At 39.4% G+C, this 25,978-nt stretch overlaps 1 protein-coding gene across 26 annotated transcripts in view; it reads left to right on the top strand.

The window, feature by feature from the left end:
• NRXN3 (neurexin 3) overlaps window positions 1–25,978 on the top strand; it is a 1,041,771-nt gene that overhangs the window by 456,600 nt on the left and 559,193 nt on the right. For 13 of the 26 annotated variants that reach the window (XM_061463692.1, XM_061463704.1, XM_061463706.1 and 10 more), the window contains 5 exons: window positions 3,383–3,764; window positions 5,076–5,266; window positions 5,761–5,934; window positions 10,707–10,733; window positions 18,847–18,966. In XM_061463692.1, coding sequence (XP_061319676.1) covers window positions 3,383–3,764; window positions 5,076–5,266; window positions 5,761–5,934; window positions 10,707–10,733; window positions 18,847–18,966 — 894 coding nt within the window. The remainder of the gene's footprint in view (window positions 1–3,382; window positions 3,765–5,075; window positions 5,267–5,760; window positions 5,935–10,706; window positions 10,734–18,846; window positions 18,967–25,978) is intronic. The other 13 variants (XM_061463694.1, XM_061463696.1, XM_061463701.1 and 10 more) reach the window with 1 other exon arrangement.

Raw genomic sequence — 25,978 nt, forward strand, 5'->3', positions numbered from 1 at the left:
TAGAGGTGAATTCTGCAGGTGGGGCTGACAGCTAATGAGATAAAAAGTAATACTTGATTTCTCTCCATGATTTCTTAGGAAAATATATATACGTACTGATTCTGGTCTTGTAGTGTCACTTCCTTTTCAGCTTTTCTCTGAACTAGTCCTAAATTTCTGCACTACCACTGCTATCACCATCCCATAAGCTGGTCCCAGTTTTGTCATTTTTCATCTTTTCTAAAATTCTGGGTTCACCTCTTCCAACCTTCTGCACTCCGTTTGTACTGCCCTCTACAGCTGAGTTCCCTGTTACAGTGTACTCCAGATTTCACAAGCCTGGCTTTTCTCTCCAAGTCTGGCAACAACCTCTTTGAATTTATCTAAAAGTAGAAGAGATGAGAAGAGTTTTCTTAGTTTTAGTCCTTCAGATCTATAAATTTTATTTTTCCAATCTTTTGAAGTGAAGAAGAGAGAAGTTTTTTTTAAGTTTTATTTTGTTTTGGGTTTTGTTTAATTTTAATGTAAGGAAATACAGCATGGTTTGGAAAAGTCAGAAAATGTCATTTTATAACACTAAATCTGAAATAGCCCCTAACAATCACAGCAGTGGGAGTGAGATGGTTTATCTAAACAAACCTGCCCATATACAGTTTCTGTTACTGTGATCTGACATTTTTCAAACTAAAATATTATTATTTCTGGTAAATAACTGTTTTAGCATTTAAAAACACTTGCATTGGTACTGACACTCGAATTTCTGAATAGTCAGAAATATGTGACTCTTTTCAGCTGCTTCTAAGTTTGTCCAGCTGTATCTGCTTGGGTTGAAGCTTTCCATGGCAATGGTCTTTGGCTCTAAACTGAAAGACAATTATACACTGCTAAAATTGGGAATAAGTGAAAAAATTAATTGCTGTGCATAATATTTTTGTGTTTAGAATAGCTACTTGAAAGCATTTTTTTTCCTAATATCTGTGCTCAGTTTTGTTGCCCTTGCAAAAATTTGATCACATTTGGACAACACATAAACTGAAAAATTGCACCTTGTACGTGATTATGAGAGCTGAGTTGGGAATAATGTGGTTATAAGATCCCCTTTTAAAAGACATAGCATGGTAAAAAAGAGGAACGGGACCTCTGTGTAAGGCATGTGAATACAGTCCAATGGAATTGACTTCTCTATCTTAAATAAGTCACTCAAAGTCAGTTCTTTCACAGTTGATCACTAATTGTCCTTATCCACTTGGGAGGTACTCATTTGGGATTGTGGGTCTTGTTTCTAGAAGTGCTGAGCCTCAAAATCAGTGAGTGCTCTGAAACTGTTAAATATTCCACTAAATTGGATGCCAAATGTTTCTTTTTTGAGATCCAAAACTATTTATATGTTGATCTTTCTGTTCCTCAGCTTTGTGTATATAAAATTAAGAGTAATATTCCTCTGGGAGTAGAAGAAGGGAATATTTGAGGATAATTTGCACACTATGCTGCTGAACTTGTGGGTTCACTGTGTCTGGTTGCCAGACACCCACGCAGCTGCTCTCTCACTTCCTTTCCTCAAGAGGACAGGGGAGAAAATAGAATGAGAAGGCTGATTTTTCAAGATAAAGATAGGGAAATCACTTACCAATTACTGTTGTGGACAAATCAGGCTTGACTTGGGGAAAATTAATTTGTTACCAATTAAAAATAGATTTGGATGCTGAGAAACAAGGAGAAAAATTAAAATACCTTTCCCCACTCCCTCTTTTTCTCAGGTTTTCTCCTTCATTCCTGACTCTTATACTTCCCCCTGCACAGTGGTGCAGGGGAATGGTGGCTGTGGGCAGTCTGTAACAGTTCCTCTCTGCTGCTCTTTCCTCCTTACACTCTTCACCTGCTCCAGTGTGGGTCCTTCCCATTGGCAGCAGTCCATGAAGTGCCCCAATATGGGACCTCTCCACAGGCTGTCAGGAAAACGTGCTTCAGTGTGGGCTCTCCATTGACTGCAGTTCTTTATGGGAAATAGCCCCTGCGTGGGGGCCCTCCCTGGGCTGCCGTGCAAGTGTCTGTTCCACTGTGGTCTTCTCCATGGGCTGCTGGAGACTTTCCACTCTGATGCCTGGAGCACCTCCTCTCCCTCATCCTTTTCTGACCTTGGTGTTTGCAGGTTTTGTAGTTGTTTGTTTTGTTGTGGTGTGTGTTTATTTTTATTTATTTTCCCCATTGTTCCTCATTCCAGGCAGTGTTTTCTGTCCTCTCTTAAACAAACATGCTTTCACAGAGGTATCACCATCTCTGAAGGGCTTGGCCCTGCCCTGAGTTGGGTTGTTTGGAGCTGGCTCAAACCGGCTGTGTCCGTTATGGGGCAGCCCCACAGCCACCCTGCAGCCAGCACCTCACCACATAAACTCAGTACAACACTGCAGAAAATTTCATGAAGTAAGAAATAGCAGCAGATTTGTGGCAGAGTTTGAATAATGCTTGTACATTGAATGATGAGAAAACAAATGTTGAATAGCTCATTAATTTGATATTATTCCTGTTGTGTGACCACATACTTAAAGCTATTTTAATGAAGAGCTATAGATGACTAAACCAAGGTTGTTTGTAATAGTTTTAATTCTGATGTGCCCCAACTTGTCTCTGTACTAGTCTTCAGTTGTATTTCATCTGTCTGTGTGGGTTTGTGTCTGGACTAATGCCTAGCAAGCCAAAACATTTTAAATACGCCTCAAGAGTAGTCTGACATATTGGTATACTGAATAGCTTGAGTATTTTAATTGAGGAGTTAAAATCCATCACAATGTGACAAATAGCCCAAGTGGTAGGCTGATGATTTGAGTATGTGGAGTTCTTTTTCGCCTGTTGCATTCTTGTATGTTTCCTTCCTGCCTTGCTTTTAAAACAAGAGAAATAACATCAGGCACCAGGAGAGAACAATGGAATAAATATTAGCAGGTTTATAAATGTTCTTGCTTCTCACTCTACTCTTTTTATATTAATCTATTTTTATTGAGTGTTTGCAGGAAGCGCACTTCAAAGAGATGTTTCAGAAGTGTCTGAGCGGTTTGGCAGATGGACTGTTGGATCAAATAGGTTTTAGGCGGGTAGTCTTTAAGGGAGAGACCTAATCATCTTCAGAAACAAGAAAGCCTGTGAAACACAGGGGAAAAATACAGAGCTTGCTACCCAAGGCCCTTTAGTCCTGTCTCCTCTCTTCTGTCACATTTTGGCAACTGCTAGACTCAAGCCTCTTCACTGAGAGTCTACACATTCTTTCTTATGGAAGCTGCTGAACTGTGATCAGACAGGATTAAGTTAGTGCTGCTATTAGCCTGGAAACTGAAGGGTGAAAGGCTTCATATAAGCTGTTACTGATCCCTGGGCTTTCTGCATGTTCCCCCTTGTTTATGTCCTTCAGGCACGATGGTTGGTGATCACACCCGCTTGGAGTTCCACAACATCGAAACAGGGATCATGACAGAGAAACGGTACATCTCTGTTATCCCCTCCAGCTTCATCGGCCACCTCCAGAGCCTCATGTTCAATGGGATGCTCTACATTGACCTGTGCAAGAATGGCGACATTGACTATTGCGAGTTGAAGGCACGCTTTGGTCTCCGCAACATCATAGCTGACCCTGTGACGTTCAAGACTAAAAGCAGCTACCTGAGCTTGGCCACCTTGCAGGCTTATACATCCATGCACCTCTTCTTTCAGTTTAAGACAACATCAGCTGATGGTTTCATCCTCTTTAACAGTGGTGATGGCAATGACTTTATCGCAGTTGAACTAGTCAAGGGGTAAGTGACTGCTATATTCTACCAGCTTATTTATAGATAAACTCAGTTATTGGTAAGCTTAAAATGTTTGCACAGAGAGAAATTCATCTCATGCACCTCAGCAAACTGAGAGAACATTGAGTATGACAGAGTACTTAGAAATAAACACTGAAGCTTAACACTCCTAATTTTATCAACAACTTCCCCCATCACTGAGGTAAAGACACTCTTACAGCATGAAACATTAATGCTTTAAGTTGTTTTGGTCTAATTAGGCTAATGTTTTGTCCTGTTAACCTTGGAGAATAGCACAGAGGAGGAGGAAATGTGCTGAGGGCTCTCTCTTCCCACTTTCTTTTTTTTTAACCTTTCCTGTAAGAGACTTGTATTTCTACCATTTCTACTAGAGGAAGAAAAGAGCATGTGGGCTGCTGAATTTGTTTTTCTGCTGGTGATGCTCGAGGAAAAGCAAACTCAGCCAGCTTTTGAGCTGCTATACTCTTTTCACAAGGCTAATAGCTTATTTAAAAAAAAAAATAAATCTTTCGTTAGCTGAACAATTTTTGATCCTTTCCATTCATCTGGTCAGAGCAAGCATGGTCTCCACAAAGAGAGTTTACTAGTCCTGTTTATTTTACCATAAGTGAAATAGAGTTTAATCTCTTTCATTTTTAACTTTGCACATATTTCTGTAAGTGGGACATTGAGTAATAAAAAAGCAAGAATCACTAGCTCCTGGTGCTCTATTGGGAGTTGAATTTTGTTGTCTTTTTTCCCAAGTAGACTATATCTCTTCTATTGTCAAGTGGATTTCTGTGTTAGAACTGTAAAGAATAATGTTTGAATAAGCCTAGGATCTCATGTGAATTTTATTACAATATATTGAGTGAGTTTCCCAATTATCTTCTTAAGGGAGTTATTCAAAACTAAGAATGAATATGGGGAATATATGCCCCAAAGAAGCATATCCAGAGTTGCTCTCTAATACATTCATTGGTATTTCTAGTTTTAAAAAATCATTATATGCACAGACAGGGGTTTTGTGCATGAGAGTGTCGATAAAAAAAGAGGAATCCTTTATTGTTAGGTTCTAATTTCATCCAAATGTTGTAATCTGAAGATACTACTCTTTATACTTTCTTGGTGGCAGGGAAACAACTATTATCTTTTCAAATCAGTGGCTAATATTTTGGCTTATTAGAACTTTCTAACCCAAAAACACTTACCTTCATGACTTGTATAAGTTGATTTATCAACTCTGGCCAGAATAAGGGCACTCCAGGAGCACTGGAGTTCTTACACAGTTTTAACTAGTTCTTGGTATGTTTACAGGTATATACACTATGTGTTTGACCTTGGAAACGGACCTAATGTTATCAAAGGCAATAGTGATCGTCCTCTTAACGACAACCAATGGCACAACGTTGTCATCACCAGAGATAACAGTAACACACACAGCCTAAAGGTCGATACCAAGATGGTCACTCAGGTTATCAATGGTGCCAAAAATCTGGATCTTAAAGGTAAATTATACATGACTGACAGCCTTCCCCTTTATTCTTGTGGGGCTCAACTAGTAAACAAGAGAAAGCTTGCAGGAACTGTGCATTACAGAACAGTAAATCTGGAATTTGCCAGTTTTGGATTTCACATTCATTTTTCTCTTTCTCTGCAACTTCATGTACCAGAATAGTTTGTCATATCTTGCTTTGTCAGAAATTGTCATGCTGCAGTTTTTCCTAGTTAGGATTCTTTTTTTAAGTTCTGTTTCATTTGTTTGTTTGGTTGTGTTTTTTATTTGTTTGTTTTTGTGGGTTTTATTGTTTTTATATTTTGTTGTTGTGGGTTTTTTTGTAGTAGGAAAGTAGTCAGAAATGACTTTGTGAGCAATATATTGCTCTGCTTTTAACTTTTTCTGAGCATCTATTCAGCTTGCTATATTTCTATCAGGTGTGGGGAAAATCTACTCTAAAATGTATGTAACGTCCTCCTTGTATGTTTACTCCTTTTCCTCTAGGTGATCTCTACATTGCTGGCCTAGCTCAAGGCATGTATAGCAACCTTCCGAAGCTAGTAGCATCACGTGATGGATTTCAGGGCTGTCTAGCTTCTGTGGACTTGAATGGGCGTCTGCCTGATCTAATCAATGATGCTCTGCACCGCAGTGGGCAGATTGAGCGTGGATGCGAAGGTATACTTGATTTCAGAGAAGTTCTTCTCAAGAACCCCTACTTCACTGCTGCTCCCTGTGCATCTGCTTGTCCACCTTACTGTCCATTTCACTAGTTTGCCTTCACTATGATATCCTTTAGTATGCTTATATTTTCCAAATGCTCCCAAAGGCAGCTAAATGATGGTGAGCTTCTGTGAATGCCTTAGAGTGGCAAGAGCTCTCTTGCATACACATCTCCATGAAGTGGTGCCTCCAGTAGAGGAGAAGATGGTACTGGGATGGGCTACTACTTACTAATACTTTTCTCAGAGTGGTTTATTAAGATTACATTACCCTTAAAATACTTTGAAAGAAGTTCTGAGTCTACCATTCACTTGTGCTTCAGAGCACCCTTTTTGGGGATCCTTGGAAGTAAATATTTTGAAGACCAAGTAAGAGGCAGGAGAAATGGAAGGCAGAAGGAACTGAAGGGTGAAGACCAAAACAGAACTTGCTTTTTGAGGAGATGGGCCTCCAGTGAAAGCACTGAGGATGTTCTCTCTACTGTGTGGGAAACCTTTCTCATCTGTAGTTTTTCTTTTCCAGCCAGTTTAGAAACAAATAGGGTGAGTGACTTTTTGGAGCATGCCAATAGTACTCGTATCTTGAAGATTCTTTAAATACTGCTCTTGCTAAGTTCCCATTAATTAAAATAATACTGACATCAGCAGCACTTATTCAGTATCATGCATATGGCATCAATTCCCAAAGCACTTGGGACACTTACCATCAAAACACCCAAGGCTTTGCTGGCCTTGTGAAGTGAAGTGAAAATCACCATTATGTCTAGCTCCACTGAATACCAGTCTTCTGTATTGGCTACCAGTCACTAGAGGATGATAGTTTTCTCAGTAAAGTTGTCTGGCATGCATGTTTGCTAAGAAGATGTATGTCCTAAACTGATTCTTCCAGACAGAACTTTGCCAGGTGAAATTACTTCTTGATTGTATTTCCCTACCGTGTCAAGATTACAGGTTAATCATGCTGAAACCTTGCAACTTGTCTAGACTGTCCCTTCTTAGGATTGAAAGTGTTATCTTAGAGCTTTCTTTGAGTATTCATGAAACACCTAATTGGCAGTCCAATTAAGTCCTTACATTATACTCCTTGTCTCCCAGTGTTCTGGTTGGGTGAGAGGCTGTTCTTTTTTTTTCTGTCTTTCTGATGTATTTAATCAGGTCTGTTAACCACACTGTTCATTGTGGAACTGAGCGTAGTGTAGTCAAACCTGTGACTTTGCCCATTTGTGGCACAGCCAAAATGCCCAAATTACACCTTTTGTGTGTTGCTCACAAAGTTCAAGAAGAGAAAAATTGCTTTTGGGTTTTTCTGAAAGTGTCTTTTTTGATTGTCCTCGGTGCGCTCAAAGTCCTTCTTTAATATTAGAGATTTCTGGTAATTCTTCTGTTTAAAATTAGCTTAATCTGTTATCTGTGTAGCCTGCGTGTTCTGTACTAGCTCTTCTCCTTCAGAAGACCTATCAGTAGACTAACCAGTGTGCTTGACAGGATGATAGCTGCCACACTGACTGTTTTCTGTTTTGATGTGTCCTGTAGCATTTGGCAAAGACTTTTGTGGCTTATTTTCTGGAAGAAGAGAACCCAGAAGTGTCTGAAATGTCAAATGAGCCCATGGAGTTAAAGTTCCACACCACACACCCCTTCTTTTTTGTGTGGTCTTATGTATTTTTATTGCTGCATTTCTGAGTTTTTGGAAACAAGCAGTTTTTCATTGACTTGAAGGTCTGCTCAGATCTGAAGTGGCAGCTTTTGTTTCCCTTGAAGGTATTCGGCAAAGCCAGAAATCTTCTGGCTGCCTGGTGTGTGAAATTTGTTCTAGGTGTTGACGTGCTAAAAGGAACTATGAGAACCATGAGGTTTCATGGTAAAGACATTATACCAAAACATTTATTCATGTTTCACAGAGTATTTCTAGCTCTTATGCCTAAAGATAAAAAGAGTAGGGCCTACCCCCTACCAGCACCCAAAAAAAGGTTTGGTGAGAGGGCCTGAAAGAAAAAGCACAAAACGTAGGGAAGTAGTTAAGACTTAAATGATCCTTGTGTCCTGACCAGTCTGGTCAGTGTACCGAGCATTCTGAAGAGGTGAAGTCAGTTCTCAGAGTTCATGGTGGGGGCCCACTTCTACTGGAAGCTTGCAGGCAAGTCTGCCACCTACTTTGGCAGATGTCCAACCTTTTGTGGAGGCCAAAGATGTTGCCTAAATATTGAGTACTTCCTGCATCTGAGGTGTTTTTTCACCTCTTTATTGATTTGCCATTTGTTCTCCTGTGTTTTTGTTTCCTTTATTTGGTCATCCTTATGTTGCTTACCATGGGCACCAGAGATATATGAAATTCAGCTGCGTGTTCTAAATACATTCACCCCATTTTGCCACCAGCCGACCAAACCTAACAGCAGTGGTTAAAGAACACTGCATTTCTTCTACAAGGCAGTCTTCTATATGCTTTAGAGATGTGGCATCAGCTTTTGCTCTTCCCTTTTCCTCACCTGTTCCACTGATAATAGCTTATGACAAAGGAGAGTGACTATTACTAAACTGACTGATACTGTTCCAGATGTTTTGGAACTTTTTTTGTCCTAACTGAATCTTTGTCCAGATCCTGCAGGAAAATCATAATCTTGTGCTACTTACCATGAAATAGTATAGTTAACCTTTGGAATTCGCTGATGCGTGAAAAGCATGACGGACACATACAGGCTGGATAATCAGAAACTCATTTTGCATACTAAGCAGTATGTAGAAAAAAAGAAAATCTAATCTCATGCTTAAAATCTCACAGCAGGGTAAGGTCAGAAAGGATGACACCCTTCATCTGCTAAGTAGTGAAACTTCAGATCTGGCAATACTTCACTTTCTCAGTAGAATCAAAGGTTGTCCATAGAGGAGAGGAGAGTTAATTTACGCCATGGTGGCTTGACAGCTCTCCTGTTCTTTAGGCTTTTGTATTCTGTTGTCACAGTGCTACTGCATTTATGGAACAACAAATAAAGGTTTGCTTCAGCTCGGCTACAGAGATGATGAGGACTTGGGCAGCTATGGAAAGTTCTTGTTTGTTACATAGAAATTACTTTGTTAGAATATGTGTCAAAGGAGATTCATGAAGAAATGCATTCTCCTCCTCTTTCCACTCCTCCCCCCCCCCTTTCTTTTTCATTGCGTTTAGAGAACTCAGGGGATTTTATGGCTTTATAGTAGTAGAGAAGTTTGATAAGTGGGAAGAAAAATCTGACTAGCTGAAAAGGGAAGGTAATTGCCATCTTGAGTAATTTCTGAGCTGTAAAACTATAGCAAAGTTTCAAAATGTTAAGATTCATAGGAATCACAGGGAATGGTATCTGTACATGCCAGTTCTAATTTATCAGATTGCAAATGTAAAAGGAGACAATGGGAAAAAGGGAGAGCTATCACTCTGTCTTCAATATCATCTGTGATATTAGCACTTTTTAAGGATGGAAGGTTATAAAGGTGAGTATGCACTTCTCAAGTACCCATCGTTTGAGCAATGGGGTCAGTGATTTGGTGTTTTGTTTTTCTCATTGTGCTGTATGATAGAAATTTGTAACCTTCAGGGGCAAGGAATTCAGGAGCTGCTGCCTGTACTCCCATCTTTGTCCTCTGTTTTTTCCATGCTGAAAGAGAAAACTTAGAATCAAGTTATAACACATCAAAAATCTATGTGGCTTCCTTGTGAACTGGACTCCATTAAAAAAAAATAAAAAAAATCCCATGCCTAAATGAAAGAGGATCGGTGATTTTGTTTTGGTTTGCCTTTTTTATGCTCTGCTTTTTCAGAAAGCGTGCTTGAATCTTTAGGCAGTCAGACTTGGTAGATTTACGATTCTCTTTTGCCATGTGGGCTATGATTTGACTGCAGATAAGATTATTCCCACCTAGGTAAAAGAATGAGTTTGTACTACTGTCATTTTTTTTGACTGCTCTAATGAGATGCATTATTTGGGTCTAAAGCCTGAGCTCTTTGCCTGTTGATGCAAGCTTTCCTAAGGATGTGTTGAAATCCATGAGCAGGCAACAGCTTGTGAGAGAGCAAGATTTTACTGTCACTTTGTCACAGTGTCAAGTTCAGTTCTTGGGATAAACTGAGGTTGTCATCTTCCAGAATTATTAGTCTCTTACGGTTTTCTGGCAATAAATCCACTTTGGACAAAAACCCAGGGCAGTCTGTGCTTTTATGAGAGACAGAAGGTCTAAGTTCAGATCTAGAGCCTCAAAGTAAAACAAAACTAAAAAAATTCTTGACTAATGTACTGAAAGTCAAATTGATTTTTTTACTTAAATGGATTCTAAGTATTTCTCAAATGGGACAAAATCTGTCTTAAAATATTGGTAAATGCTGAAAGATGACTGTTAAGAATGTGATTTTTTTTCTTTCTATTATCTGTAAATTCTGTGACCTTGTGTGTTTGTGTGTATGTGTGTGTGTGTGTGTGTGTGTGTGTGTGTGTGTATGTGTGTGAATAAAACGTATTTACTCTCTCATCTGTGGTTTTGTTATCTGTTGCTTGGTTGGGTTAAAGTAACCGCGTTCCTTTTTGTCCTTGTTGCTTATGTTGTCGTCCCTGCATGTAATGATTATGTACATTTGCTGTGGTGGTTATACCAATTCCTTTAATTTATTTAAAGTGATGTGACCCTTGTTTATCTGCCTTTACACTAACCTGTTATAATTTTTTGCTTTTTTGTTTTGTTTTTGATTTTTTGCTAACAAAGTTGAGTTGACCAAAGCTGACCTGCAAGGTAGAGAAGGTTGTTCTTCCCCATTACTGATTTGAACTAAAAGATGCTTTTATGTAACACTTGGTGCCTTTTACTGGATGCAGTCACACCTCTGAGACAGGAACAGAATGATAAACACCAGCCACTCTGAGGGGCTATCTGGGTTAAAGAACGACATGGCAAAAAATTGAGGTGTTTTTGTTAACCTCAGGGGTTTGGCTGTATCAGTCTCTGAATCATCCATAAGAGCACAGGTTGATTTCCTGAAATGCCTAATGATTGTTCAGGCAAGTAGCTGCTGTTAATAGAGACATAGAATGCCCTCAGAGCTTTACAAAACAAAATGCTGACTTGGATTTTTCAGTACTGATCTTAAGGAGTGAGACCAGGAGATAAAAGCTAGTTTTTTAACTTTGAAAAAAATAAAACCCCTCAGAAATAACTTTCTGGAATTTCAGTTAAAAATTAAATCAAAGAACCTCTTAACTACAAATTTCCTTAGTAGTTAGACGACATTTTACAAGCCATAATTGATCAAACATATGAGTAATCATGCCTGGTCCTTTTGTACCTGCTAATTTTTGTACCTCTCAGAGGTCTTTTTTAGAACCTCGTAGTGGATAGTCTGATTTTTTTATAAAGCAGATAGGGGTTTTTCATGATGTTGATCCTCATGCGAAATTCTGACTATTATTACTATTGATTGCTAAGTCAAAAGGGATTAACCAGTGATTTTTGTGATTGCCAAAAGGGCTATGTGGAACACAGTAAAATACTGAAGCTATTCAAGTGAAAGCCATTCAAGAGATTGAGAGTAGCTTCAGCAGGAAAGGTGGGGAAGGGTAGGGTGGTCTATGGAATTGGTAGAAACGAAAGAAGATGGCTAAAGAAGGAGAGGCCAGATAGTAATTGAGAACATGCCACTTGGATTACAGAGACGATGATGGGGTAAAGAGTGCTGGCAGAAAACCAGTATCACAGAATTGTTAGGGTTGGAAGGGATCTTTGGAGATCATCTAGTCCACCCTCCCTGCTCAAGGCAGAGACACCTAGAGCAGGTTACAAAGGAATGCATCCAAGTGGATTTTGAATGTTGCCAGAGAGGGAGATTCCAGGATCCCCCGTAGGCAGCCTGTTCCAGTGTTCTGCCAGTATAAGGAAGGCTGATTCTTAGGAGACATGTAACGAAGGAAGGCTTAATAGTACAATTACATTAGCAGTTGTTAATGAACAGAAGCATATTAGGAGGCACCCCCTTACCCAGCAGGTAAAGATACTGATGGCCTGAGATAATTTTAGCCATTGGATGTATATGAAACATAGAAGCTGAAAGATTTTAACAGGTAGACAAAAGTTAGTATCATGTTTTGTGCTCTATGCGTGTGGAACATCTGACTGCATCCACATTTGTTGGCGTCTCTGGCCTATTTCCAGCTGTAAAAAGTTGAAATACTCTGGTTTCCAGAGGTTAGGGATTTAGAAAATATCAGGTGCTACCTCTAGGGGATTTCTGAAGTTTAGGTAAACAAAAGTGGTAGAGGATGAGATTTGAAAGACTAGGAAGGATATGCGGACTGGTACCAATGTGAGGAGAAAAAGCACCCTGGAGTATGCTGGGGTGTAAATAGCTTTAGGATTAAGGTGTTCTGTACCATCCATTAAAACTGGAGCAGGGAATTTGGGAGTTGCATTAGACATCAGCAAGTAGCATTTGTCTCTGGCCACAGCTGCTGTTGTTCTCTCTGGTCACTTGTTTGTCCATTGGAATTCAGAATACATGACCAGAAGCTCCTGCTTGATTTTGTGACGGCCATTGAAGTGGATGCAGCATGACGAGGTCCTGGAAGAAACAAATTTGTTTGCTGTTTTGATTTTTCCTCAGAACTTAAAGGCTTGCTGCAGCTGTGAAAATTATTCCAGCTCAAGCTCATATTGTTACAGAGGTTTTAGCCCTGAAGGAATATTTGCCATTGACATGGAGACACCTGATCACATTGAATCCTAAAGGGAAATGTTTGTCTTGAGTGCATAATGTGGCTTATTGGCTTTTCAAGAAACCAACCTTTGCTAAATAGGTTTCAGAATAGGCCGTGAGGCCGGGTACTTCTGTGCTGTTGTGATTTGCACTGGGGAAGGACATTTTTCCGGTTGATGGTATTTTTCTTGTTCACATACAGCCCTTTCAGTTTTTCCTTTCTGCTTTTAGTTTCTGTGTCTGAATGTCTGAATACTGTTTACTTCTTCAACTTCATTTGCATCTTCTCCCTGTCCCACCTCAGGTCCAGGCATACTCCCTTTTATGCAGTTGACTTTTTGTTTTAAAGTTGGGGTTTTATTCGGCTTGGGTACGTGTTTGGGCACTTAGCTCAAGACCTTTGATGTTGCTTAGAGATGGAGAGTGGCAGGGTGAAGAGAGGGAGGAAGATGGGTATATGTCAGGCTTCATGGAGGAAAAAATCCCCACCACCTAGTAGATCTGTGAATTGCCACTGCTGCTGATTCCCTTCTCCTGTCACCTTGAGGTAAATGCTTGGTGGGGGGGGTTTTGTGGTTTTTTTTTTAATTTGTGTGTTTTTTGGGTTTTTTTGTGTTTTTTTTTTTGTGTTTTCTTTTTTTGTAGGAGACTTGCATATTTATTATTTTAATTATTCCCACTCCCTGAAGTTTTTAGGCCAGCCAGGTATTTGGAACTCTGGGTCATAACTGTCATCAGGTGAAAAAAGAGTTCAGGCTCTGTTGAGGCACCAGAATAAACAGCTGCATTTTCAGAGGACTACAGAATGCTCGCTTTTAAGTTATTTCTGACAATGGGTAACTTTATGGAACCTGCCAGATGTCTAAACTTATTTAGATGACGAAAGGGATGGTGAGTTCTTAACAAAATCTGGAATTGAGAGAGCTTGAAGAGCTGGCTTTGCAGTCCTTGAAAATCCCTTTTGTTTTTTTAGGTTCTGGTTTGCTAAGTAAAAGTTACTCTGTGATATTTCTGCTTTCTACTATCTGTGACTCAAAAGTCAGGATCTAACTTTCTGAATCATGCACTGAACCTTGACTATACTTTAGTTTCTTATATTGTGCACAGTGGGTGTCAACATGCTACCATTGGTATTTGACAGTTACAGCGTGAGACATATGGTCCATCCAGTACAGTGATGGTTCCATGAGACTCAGTCTCAATTTTGCTCACTTGTTACTTAGAAAAATAATAAATTCAAAATTATTCTAAAATTGGAAAACTTGGCTGTATTAACTTCATTTCCTCTTTACCCTTTACAGTGAGTGAGTCCTGGAGTGAGTGGGTCCTAGAACAGGTTTATATTCTGCCTAGTGCATATGGTTTCCAAGACCTGATGCCTCTCTGAGCTGTACTGGGCCTGAACATTGAATTAAAAAACAAAAAAACCCAACCAAACGAATAAAAAACAAAACAACCAAACAAAAAACCTCTCCCCGCACCCTCCCCCCCCCCAAAAAGAAAAAAAAAAAAGTATTGCTGGTTATGAAAGAGGAGTGCTGACAGAAGTAGACTGTAGATTTATCCTAGGTATAAATTGCCTATCATAATGTGAGTCTGGCAGTGGTAGAGAGGTATTTAGTGCTTTGATGGCATTTACAATTTAGGAACTATAGAACAAAAAAAGCACCTTATTCTACACAGACAGTAAAGGTGTCTTGTGTGTATTACTTTCCTTTCTCTTCCTAACCTCTTTGAAAGTACAAGGATGAAAAACGGGAGCGTCTGTGGAGATAGAGAGTGAAAATGAATCCATAGTGCCATTGAACCTTATCTGCTGCAGATCTTCATTTTACTGAGAAAATAATGGCAACACAAATGTATAATTCCTTTCAGTAGTAGTAAATTTTGAATGTGTGAAGGAAGGTGTTATGTGCAGGACCATGAATGGTTTGCTTAGCTTAATGCTTATCGCTGGTTAGGATCAAAGCACAAGGTCGTTATGTTGTAATCCTGCAGTTGTTGTATAAACTGATTCCTCATGTAACTTGGAAGAATAATAAAAACAATACTGTCTCTTATTCCTAAAGTTCCATTCTCTGCAAAGAGCTTTTAAATGACACAGCAGGAATGACTTCTCTTGCCAGTGAAAAGGGCCCACCTGCAGGATGAAACATGGCAGTTTTAGCAATGCGCAGCAGTAGAATTCAAATATTTTCTTTTCAGGGCAAAGAGAAACATACCATACAGCTGAAATTGCAGGAAAGAGTTAGGGAGACAAAGTAATTTTTCCGAGCAGAATATGGATCTGGCTACTGTACTCTTCTAAGATGATTTTCTTCAAATACCTAGTGGTAAGACTAATAAACCATATATTTAGCTAGGCAACTTGGAGGAAAAGTGTAATACTGGACTCTGTCCCAGGAGGGAGACCCAACAATATCTTAGATCTTTCAAGTCCTTAGATACTGAGCTGTTCCAGGAGAAATTACAGATGCAGAAATAAAGATCAAATGGACATTGTTGAAGAATTATGCTTTGCCATTTCATATTCCAAATGACCTGCCTCTGTTGTTAGACTTAGTCTGTAAAGGAGGAGACAGCAAGTCACACTTCTGCTAGTAGGAATGCTTTTCTGCACTGGGGACTTCTCCACTTTCATTCTGTATCTAGTGCCCATTCACTCCCCCTTTCCACTTTGTATGTGGCATGAAGAAGACAATGTGCCAAGCCCAGCTACCAACAGACAACAAAAACAAGGCCTTTGAAAATGCACTCAATGGAAATAGCAAGTGTTATCAGGGTGTTGGAGTTTTAACAAGAAAATTAAAATCAGCATGCATATTTTGTTAATTAAAGTACAATTTGATTTATCAGACGTATTTCAGGTTATTATGTGAAGACTAGTTCTGAAACTTTGCTTTTAAATATTTCGGCTGCTGTAAGTGTTGCCAAAGGAATGAGATTAAAAATAGACCTGAGCCCTGATGGCACTGGTAATTTAGAACCAATTCCACTGCTGTATGTATGAATTGTTTGTCATCTTCTCTTTCCTTGTTTGTTAGCACTAAAGGGCATGTGCATGGTAGCACAATCTTCATGCTTTATAAGCCTTCCTGTGCTTCTGTCACTTTGCTCTCTAATCCAAAATCCTAATCCCCTGTGACATTCCTGTTAGTTGCTCTGAACAAAATTCTGTTGCCACAGATGGAGGATTATGATGACTCTAAGCAGCAGGAGCAGATGAACTCTGAGAGACAAAGATCCTTTTAACGTGCAAATGGCCCATAGTACTAAGGAGTGAGGCAAAGCATAATACCCAGTATCTATGTTGTGCTGTCATAACTGGCTCTAAAGATGGCAGATCGGGCTTTGAGCTTCCTTATGCTATTGTTAGGCTTTCAAAGTTTCTACTTTTTGTGGTTTTTGTTTGCTTAGTTTTTTTTGGTTGTTTTTTTTTTCCCCCTCTCTTGTTTTTCTTCCCTTCTGGCTGTTTTGAATGTACTGTTGCCATCTTCACTGTCAAGTTCTGTAAGATACAATTCAGAAACCACAATACTGGTCATGAATTCAAGTCTTTTGGCTCTCTAGACTCTCACTACAAGCACCTCAATCCACAGATACTAGGCCTCATGAATTATGCCTTGAGTAGGGTACTGACCCTTTCTCATGAACACCTAGACAAAGGATATCCTCATTAGATGATGCCCCTTGTCAAGTCCAGTTACTGATTAAAGCACTTTTGGAAGAGTGTAGGAAGAAAGGGGAAATAGCATTGAAAATGCTCTTCTGCTTTGCTTCTATGTAATAGTTTTTACAGTTGATGCTGTAGCAAGTTTGTGTAGAGTCACAATTACTTTCTGGTTTTATTTTTTAAATATATATAACATGCTTAGTTATACCTCTAGGAATAATGACATTCATGTTTAGGGTCAGAGGTTAGATAATGGAATAATAAGGTACAGGAGATGTATTGGTTCCTTATTCCTTATCCTCAGATAACGCAGACATGTTAGGCAAAATGACAACTAGTATTCTGTTGCAGATTGTTAAATTTCATCCCTTTTTTTGCTGCACTAGAGTAAGTCTAAACTGAGTGTCAGACCCCAGCCTGGTACATATGTATCTATATAGGTATATTTGTGTGTTTTGGAAGTGTAAAGGAGTGTAACGGCAGGAGGGAAGTCTGTACATACATGTGCCTACTAGCCCACGCTGTGAAGTCTGTCAGCACCGTTGTAATCTCAGAAGTGATCTATTAACTTCACACTGTGCCAGGGAGACCACTGGGATTCATACAGCTGCAAATAAGAGTCAGGTGGGTGGGAAGAATAAGCAAAGGGAAGGAAAAAATGTTGCAAAATGCTGCTGCTGCTGCCATCTCTTTTCAATGGGTGAATTTTCTTTCAGGAAGTTTGTTGTCTGCTTTTATTATCTGCACTGATGCTTCTTCCTAGAGGTTTGGTGTTTCTTTCTTTTTTTTCTTTTTTTTTTTTTTTAAACGGTATAACAGACTGTGGAAGAAATTCAGGTTTTTCTTAGTGTTTAGTTAAACTCTTTGCCTACTGATAGTCACATGTTCCTTCTCATTGCAAGAGAGATCTAAAGAAACACAGATAGCTAAAAAGCTACTGAAATTCACCCATCTTGAAGCAGGGAAAGATGATCTAGTGGGAAAAGGGGGAACTCTGCACCAAGACTCTGTTCTTGAATTGTTGGGAGGATCATGGCATGACATGGGACTTCCAGTTAGATGCGGGTTCTACAAAACAATTTTGATATTCAGATTGTGCATTTGTAAATATGGAAATGCCCAGATTCACAATCTGAATATCAAAGATGTTGTATAATTATGGAATTCAGTGAAACCACTGTGGGTGGTCTCAGGTGAAGGTTGAGGAGTTTCAATTTGGATTAAAACATTTGAAAATGCTGTCTCCACTTTGGTGTGCCCTATCCCATCTATAAAGTACAGATGGTGGAGCTAATGTGATGAAAAGGTAAGGATGAAGGATAAGATGAGCTTCATATAACTGCTGTTATGATTACGTGACATAAGATGCTGGTAGAATAGTTGTTTCTTTATCCTCATGGTATTGTCTTAGACTGGAAGTGGTTAACAAACTGACCTCAGGCAGCCTAGCCTGTTGATCCTCTATCATCTACTCTATTTCTTTTATTTGCTCTTTTCGAAGAGTTACAGGATATAGAATAGTAGATATGTTTACTATAGTTGTACATTTTATTTGAAGTAGTGCACAATAGGAAGAGCACACCTTTGTCTAGAATGGTGAAGACAAAATTCTTTCACAGGAATTAACTTCTAAATTTGTGTTCTATGGCTTGCAGCTTCATGTCTGCTCTTAAGTGATTCAGAATCCAGCTACCTCCTTGTGGATAATATACTAGATGTCAATCAGAATCCCTCTGATTTGAAGATCATTTTTTTGCCTGTTGCTTGGGTTGTGTCTTTGCAAGTTTATGTGAGTAGGATAGCAACTGTTAGCTCAAAATCGCAGAACAGAGGCTCTTCTGTTAGTAGTGGCTACTTCTTCCTTTGCTTCCCGCAAAGGCCATGGAAACGAATAAAGTCCTGAATAGAGAGGTGTCATGGACTAATGTCATTCCCTTCTGAGGACTTTGTTGGCATGTTCAGTCTCCAGGTTGCTTGGTTTGTTTTTCCTTAACCTGTAAAGCAAAGTTGTAGCCAACTGAGGGTTCAAAACTTTAGTTTGAATCCACATATCAGGGTTCTTTGGGTAGGATGAAGCATTGTTTTTGGGCCCATTTCTTAGCCTTCATTTCTGCAAGGGGATCAAACTTCCAAGGAAACATGACAACCTGGCAGTGTTTGTTATCCTTGCATCACACCATATTCTACAGTAAATCTATTTGAGCAAGCACTGAACATTCAAGTTGGACCTGCCTAAGGGGGAATATGTTGATGTTCACTCCTTGCTCTGTGTTAGTTTGGTGTTTTGTTGTGTACAGTTGTCGTTGTGCTCTTTTTACCTGAGTTTCTTGCATGTCCAAGAATAGGAAAATGTTTGGTTAGTGTTTTTTTCTCTTCTGCATGAGGATCCTGATAATAATGGCAACAATGAATTGGAGCTTTTGTGGGCCTGAATAAAATGATTCTCTCAGCTTTGTTTCACCCTTTTCTTGTCATCCCTTCTCCAGGACCGAGCACTACCTGCCAGGAAGATTCCTGTGCAAATCAAGGCATCTGTAATCAGCAATGGGAAGGCTTCACCTGCGATTGCTCTATGACTTCATATTCTGGGAGCCAGTGTAATGACCGTAAGTAGGCTTTTCCATTGTATTGATGAGCTATGAATTCTGATGGGTGAGAGCACAGAGAACGCATAATTAGTTTTACTTTCAATTGAAGTACAACTTTCCTAGTGTCAAAGCCACACTTGATTTCCTGGAAAGTTTCTTAGAAGCGTATACAGCAGGTTATTTTTTCTCCTTGTTGAAATGAAAATGTGCAATTCAGTATGTGTTGGTGTTTTTTTTTTATTGTTTTTACTTCTTTTTAAGAGCTAACACAAGCAGACCAGTGATGGTAATTGATGTTAACAGAATTCCTGTTTTCTCTAAACCCGGAATGACTTGTATATATCGTGTGAAACATTTCATAGGTAGAAAATGGCTAGGTTTTGTGTACTGAATTATGCTTTGAGATTTTCATGCAAACCTTGGTGACAAAGACATGGAATTCAGGTAAAACTTCCGAGTGGTTTTCTAGGTTGTCTTCTACTGAGTCACTAGCTGTTTGCTAAGATGAAAAACTGGGTACTGTTTACTAGAATGTTCAGTTAAAACTGGTCAATAAAGCATACAGCAACCGTACTGTGCTTCTTGGCATACTGATTTGCTTCATCTCAAAACATTGGATGTTCTTGGTCAATTATTAATAAGACCTCTGATAAAATAATTGAACAAAAACCTGAAGTCTTCCTTTAGGGAACAAATAATCAGCTTTCAGACATTCCCTCTGCTCATCCTGATATGGCCTTTGATGCTGCCTGCAGGGAGCAAATCAGTTCAGCTCTACTTTCCCCACTTTAATTATTTAAGGCAACACTTAGTCCCCTTCTCCCTCCCCATTCTGAGGCAGTTATGAGTACTGTAGGAAGTGTAACAGTAGGCTTCAAGAATTTGGTTACTACGTCTGTATATTTTTAGACAGAAAAGACTTATAGTTCATTCTGACCTCCTGCATCCCTCGAGCTGCTGCTTTTCATTAAGGGTATTTGTGGTAGACTTTATGAGGCAAGGTCTGCACAATATTGGTGCCACAGCACTGTCATATCTGCAACCCTTCCCCTAGAAGTTTAAGATGTGGCTGAACTGATAGTGCATATGACAAGCTGTTTGACATGGTGACAGTCTGTTTCTGCTGAAGGCCAAAAAGCCTGTTTTTCCAAGTCATTCACAAAATGTGGTGTTACCTGCATTGATGTCCTCTTTCTCCCAGCATAGTTCTCACAAACAGATACTGGAAAGGTCTGTCAGCATTCATACTTTGACAGGGACCGTATAAGAAGAGTACTGCGAACACAGATTTAAAGGCTGGTAATGCCACATCTGGTTTTGGGTTGTTTTGGAATCCAGAGTGACCCCTTTGGGCGCAGAAGAAACGTTTCATCATTTGGCTCCAATTTTCTGCACTTCTGTTTTGGTTTGCTTTTGTCAGTTGGACACCCAGTTTCCCGTTCTCACACTACTTGTTCAGTCATTCTTTTTAGACCAAATAGCACAGCATATAATAAACCTGTTATGTAAAGGAAATGTTACTTTCAATCCTGTTGGGCTGCATTTAAGTACATGCTCAGGAAATCTCTGAAGAGATTGTCGATACTGTCAGTTTTGTTTCTAATGTGTTGGGTTTCACAGCTCCAGAATGTTGCAGTGCCCTTGTTATGCCATTGCTAATGACTTGAAGCAGTCTCTGAAGTGTCAGAAAGCCAAGTTCCTGTATCTGTAACTTGGGATTCCTTGCTGCTTTTAGAACTGGCAGCTGGAAACCATGCAGAGCAGAGATGGGAGTTTGTTATGAGTGAGGGTGAAGTGGGTGACACAATAGTCAGCTTTCCAATGTCAGGCCTGACTGGTGATTTATAACTGCTCACTTGAGGATGTACGTTTCAAAATGGTGCAGAGAGGTAAGTCACATGGACTCCTGGAACACAACCGGGCTTCAGCCAGGATCTTCAAAAAGTGCGTATATCATCCTTTTTGTTTGTTTGTTTGGGATTTTTGTCATGTTTGCAATGTATCAGGAAATTGAAGACATAGTTCTACTCCTGCTTGCATGAAGGGAGAAGTATGGGTTGTATAGAAGGAGAAGGCTTCCTTCCTCTTCCTATCTGTTAGATATGGTTGCTATTATACCCGAGTCCAATGGAAATGCAGGCACTTGCATGTTAATTGAATTAAATGTTCTTTAGACTGGATCTTAGTGCAAGTACTGGCAGGGGGGAGATAACTTCTGTGTAACCTGAAGCCTTGCTATTATTTAGAAATGCATCAGGCTCTTTGGTAGAGGTTGTTTTTTTTTGTTTTGTTTTTTTTTTTGGCCACAGGAGTCCAATTGTATTAATTTAGTAGATAGCTATTTCTATTTTATGAGCAAATTGTGGTCACCTACTGATGTAAATATGGAATATTGAAGTCAGTAAAACAGATTTAGATTTACACAATGGAAACAGTAGCAAAAGGAGGACTTACTGAATATATTTTGTCTTTCCATTTCTGTTCAGCAGTTCAGGCATTCACACTGGAAAATTTGTGTTTCCATGTGCTTGGTGCAGAATATTTCAGTGCCTCTGAGATAGATAAATGGCATTGCTGGTATTCACTTCTTTTTATTGCTAGGGTAAACTTTGCAAAGTTGTCCAGTCTTATCAGTACTCAGGAAAGTTTTGTGTGCCAATATGTTTTTGCTTTTAATTTTTTTGCCCCAGCACTGGGCCATTAAGCTTTCCAAATCAGATGCAACAGGTGAAGGTGAAGGAGAAGCACAGGTTCCAGAGATGCAAGTCAAACACCAATAGACGTATTTCTACATTCACTGGTATTGTGTAACAAGGCAAAGATTTAAATCCTTAGTTGAGATGATACGACTTTCATTTTTAGCTGTTGTGTAACTCTGTTTCAGACGTTCTTTACGCTGCAGGAATCAAGATTTCTCAGAATGAAAAATTAATGGAAGCTATGGGGCATAAATTCAATTTTAATATGCTTCATTTTGAGTTGTATCATCTCTTATACCAATGTTAAAAGTTGAAAACAACAACAAAAAACCCACAAGCACCCCATACCCTCAAATTTATTTGAGAAGGTCTGTTGTACAAAAGTGAGTTTAAAGTTGTGCCCTGCACACTAGCCAGTGCTAACACCTATAAAGAAGTTAGAACCAATGGTACTATTCGGGATATGCTGGATCCATTCTCCTTGCCATTTAAGATCCAATCTTTATTTTTTGAAGTGGTTCCTTTTTCTTCAATCTTTAAAGGTGTTTTTATCAGTCCAGCATTACATTCAATAGATCTGGGATTCCAACCTGGTTTTAGAATTTGTTTGTTGCTGTAAGATGTAGTAAATCAGCATTAATATACTGAGGTTGATACACAGATGAATGTTAAACAACTTCGTCATGTCAAACTGTGGCTTAGGCTCTTCAAATGTGTAACTTCAAGCAGATACAATATTAGACTTATAATTTAATGAGCACTGTGTTAATGGATCATCTTGCATCTGGGATGAATTTTGTCCTGTTATTGTTCTTCACCACAAATGAAAATATGGTACTTGAAGGCTCCAAGTTACCTGAGATGAGATACAGCATATACTTAAACTGTTGTCTTATGAAGAGCTTTACAGGTTCTTTAACTTTTTCATGTTGTTCTCTATCTGGTCAAACAATGACATAATCTTTACTACAGAGAGAATGCATAAAAAAAAGGTTTGGGCAATCTAGCTAATGAGAATGTTATATATATGTCAAACTAGATCATAGAAAGCACTGCTTGTTACTCAGTGTCTCATGCAGATGGGTAGCACACAGGGTTAGGCTTTCCAGGAGAAATTGCCAGGCAAACGGAAGTATGTGTTGTCTGTAAAAGGTCAATAAGCTGCAGCAATGACTAGTGCAGGCAGAGTATAAAGCACTTTTTCAAACAGCTTTTTTTTAACAGTTAAGTCCATTTGTTTAATATTGATTGTCATTTTAGGTGGGTTACATATTCATTTATTTTTAAACCCTAGGTTGTAATATCCACCTGGTTTAAAGACAAGTTTTCCATTTGATTGGTAAAAGAAAAGGCAGCTCATTTTTGTGTGTCCTCTTGTGTGTGTATCTTCATATGCTTCCAGTCTGCATGCTTTTTAAAAGAGCAATACTCTAACCTTCTAATTTGATTGTTTGGTTAAGTGTGGCTCAGTTTGTTTCTGGAGGGGATGTAGTACACACGGCTGTTGTTCTTTTTGTGCAGTAAGTCATATTTTTCTTCTGAGATCCCTTTCCATGCAATGCATAACTTATATGCTTCTACTGTCTTTCTGTGAATCACATTTGGAGGAGGGAAGAGTTAGGGGGAAAGGGAGTCATGGTAACTTTGCTCTTTTGTCATTACTTTTACACTGCACAGGAAAAGCTGTTAATAGCTTTGATTCTGTAATCACTGAGGCTTACTAGCCAAAACCTCTTTTTTTTACTTGACTGAAAAAGGAAGGCCATTAAAATTAGCAGAATGAGTCTAAGACCAATAGTTTGCAGTAGAGCACAGAGCACTTGGCATTGGATAGGGAAGACTGAAGTTGACCTCTGCCTCATATGTGTTCTAAGTGATATGCCAGAGATGTCAGAGCAGACCTATCCCTCTTCCACTAATCCACTTCTTCCCCCCACCTCCATGTAAGTAAGTGGAAGAGTATCAAAATGGATTGATGCTTCTGGAGCATAGTCTGTAGACTAGGTTGCAAAAAGGCAGTGGCAGAACCATCTTTCATCACCCCTGCCTAAATAGCATGGCACAATAGTCATTAGAAGAATCTGCTAGCAGGGCAAATGGCTACAGCAGGAACTGATACTTTATGGTGATGGCTTTATCCTGATGTGCTCATGAGCCATTTGCACTCCACACTTATTTTGTCTGCGCCATTGAGCAGTTACAGATCTCTCCATTGCAGGATTCAGACACCCAGTTAGGAGATGGACCCTATTTCATCTCCCTCAGTATTTTGTGCTCTTTTCCAACTGGGCCAACTTTTGTCCAGACTTCATGACCTTCCTTACTGTCAGAGCCAGCACGCTTAGCTTGATTTACTTGCAGAAATCCTCTTCATCGTTCATGTTTAATTATCACCCCTTCATTTCTAATGTGCCCAGCTTATCACTTACTGAGTCAGACAGCAAGAGGTTGCTAGTGTGTAGAAAATAAATCTGCATAGACTTCATTAGTCATGCATGGCTAAACCAGTCAGCTGTTTAAATATCAGCATGCTTAGGGATTTGCCTTTGATACTACAGAGACACCTGCCTTACAATGAGGCAAGAGTCACCTCTGATTTATCTTGAGTGAATCATACTTCATTACAGCAGGTCAGGCACCCTGCCTACTTCTTCCTTCCCTCCTCATGCTTTGCACTCATTTACTCGGTGCCTTTTTACATACACTCTACTAGTGTTTTCTGTCTGACGGCTCATTTCCAGATCCTACTGTAAGCCTTTGGTGTCTTTTGTCTCTGAATGACCTCATCCTCTGAGAGTTGGGATGAAAGGGAAGGAAAATGCAACTGCGTACTTTAGTACATGATGTGATTTGGGTTGTGAACCCTGCTTTTACCCTTCTTATCACTGTTTACTTTCACACACTTTTCTGATGTTTAGTAATAACCCACTACATAATTGCTTTGGCACTTGAGTGGTTTAAGAATGTTTGTTGCTTTTCTGCGTACTGCAAGGCATTTCCCATTGCTTGAGTAGCAGGTGTAAAACATCAGATGAGAGTGCAGATCAAGAGCTTGCTTGCCCCATGTTTCCTTTGGCAGTTATCCAGGATGGGTGGGTAGTGTTGTCAACACCAGGGGGAGGAATTTGGGCGTCCCTGTTTTAGGTGAGAGGGAATTTGTGTGACAGGTGCTTTTTGGAACTGCTGCTTCAGCACCTTTCAACTCCTCAAGGTGCCCTGGCAGTAAAGTGTTTACTTTTTTTTTCAATTGTGAAAGCTATCCAACTTTATCTTTTTGTGATCCCCAAAATGCAGCTAGGTCTCTAGTGAGTAATTTAATTACAATTGCTTCAAAAGCTTGGCAGAAGGAGCATTTAGGATGAGAGCTGCAATCAGTTACTTATATCTGTGCACGCTTGGCTGCTGTCAGCACATAAACTATGGTCCAGCAATACTACAGACTTCAATAGGGTGGAAGGAGAGAGACTTTTTACAGGTGGCAGTGATTACAGCTTCTGTTATCAACCTTTGAGCAGTTCAAGCAGTTACTTAATTCTCTTCCTGATGCTGCTCAGCAGCTATGTGCCAACATGGAACAGAAGGCTTTTGCCATAATTTTGTTCCATGTGATCTCTGCTCTCTTTGACGGTATTTTTTTACATGGTACTTCTTGGTAGTCATGCAATAATTATCACTTTCGTGTTGTAAATAGCTGAGTGAGTGAGTGATACTGTGTCCTGGATATTATGACCTGTGAAAGCACTGACCTCTGAAACTGTTCCTTCAGAAATGGCATACCCAGAGTGTGATCTCCGGTAACACACAGATGTTAGCTGAAAGCAGTAACAGAAATGTGGTACAGCAATCACCTCAAGCTCCATTTGCTGCTCCTGATCTCTAAGCACATCTAATACTTACACTAAATGTAAGTTAATAAATGAAGCGTTCTAAATTGTCAAATGTAACAAGGATTTGGTTATTTTTAAATGTAGCCTTTTCCTTGTAACATCCTGCAAATGTTTGTATTTGTTTTAAGAAGCGATAAATGTAAAAAACTCAGGAAAACACTGGCATAGGTTTCAACCATCAGTTTTACTCTTTAAAGATTCTTTTCCTATATCAGCTTCTCTATAGAAGATAGTAGAATTTGGAAGCTGATGGTAAGTGTATGTAGTGTTGGATTTTTGTAGGCAGAAGTCACCCTGAGATTAAGGACCATTATTTGAAGTGGATTCCCCCCCCCCCAGTGATATGCAACTTCTATCCTCAGTTGTATTGTGCAAGTACTCTAGACAAATCTCACACCAGCTATGGTTTCATCAGCATGAGGCATTTTAGGTGCCACATGGTAT

Source organism: Pezoporus flaviventris, unplaced genomic scaffold (assembly GCF_033815535.1).
Source record: "Pezoporus flaviventris isolate CSIRO_AGI_PZ_B2104156 unplaced genomic scaffold, CSIRO_AGI_Pfla_v1 ptg000036l, whole genome shotgun sequence".
NCBI lineage: Eukaryota > Metazoa > Chordata > Aves > Psittaciformes > Psittacidae > Pezoporus > Pezoporus flaviventris.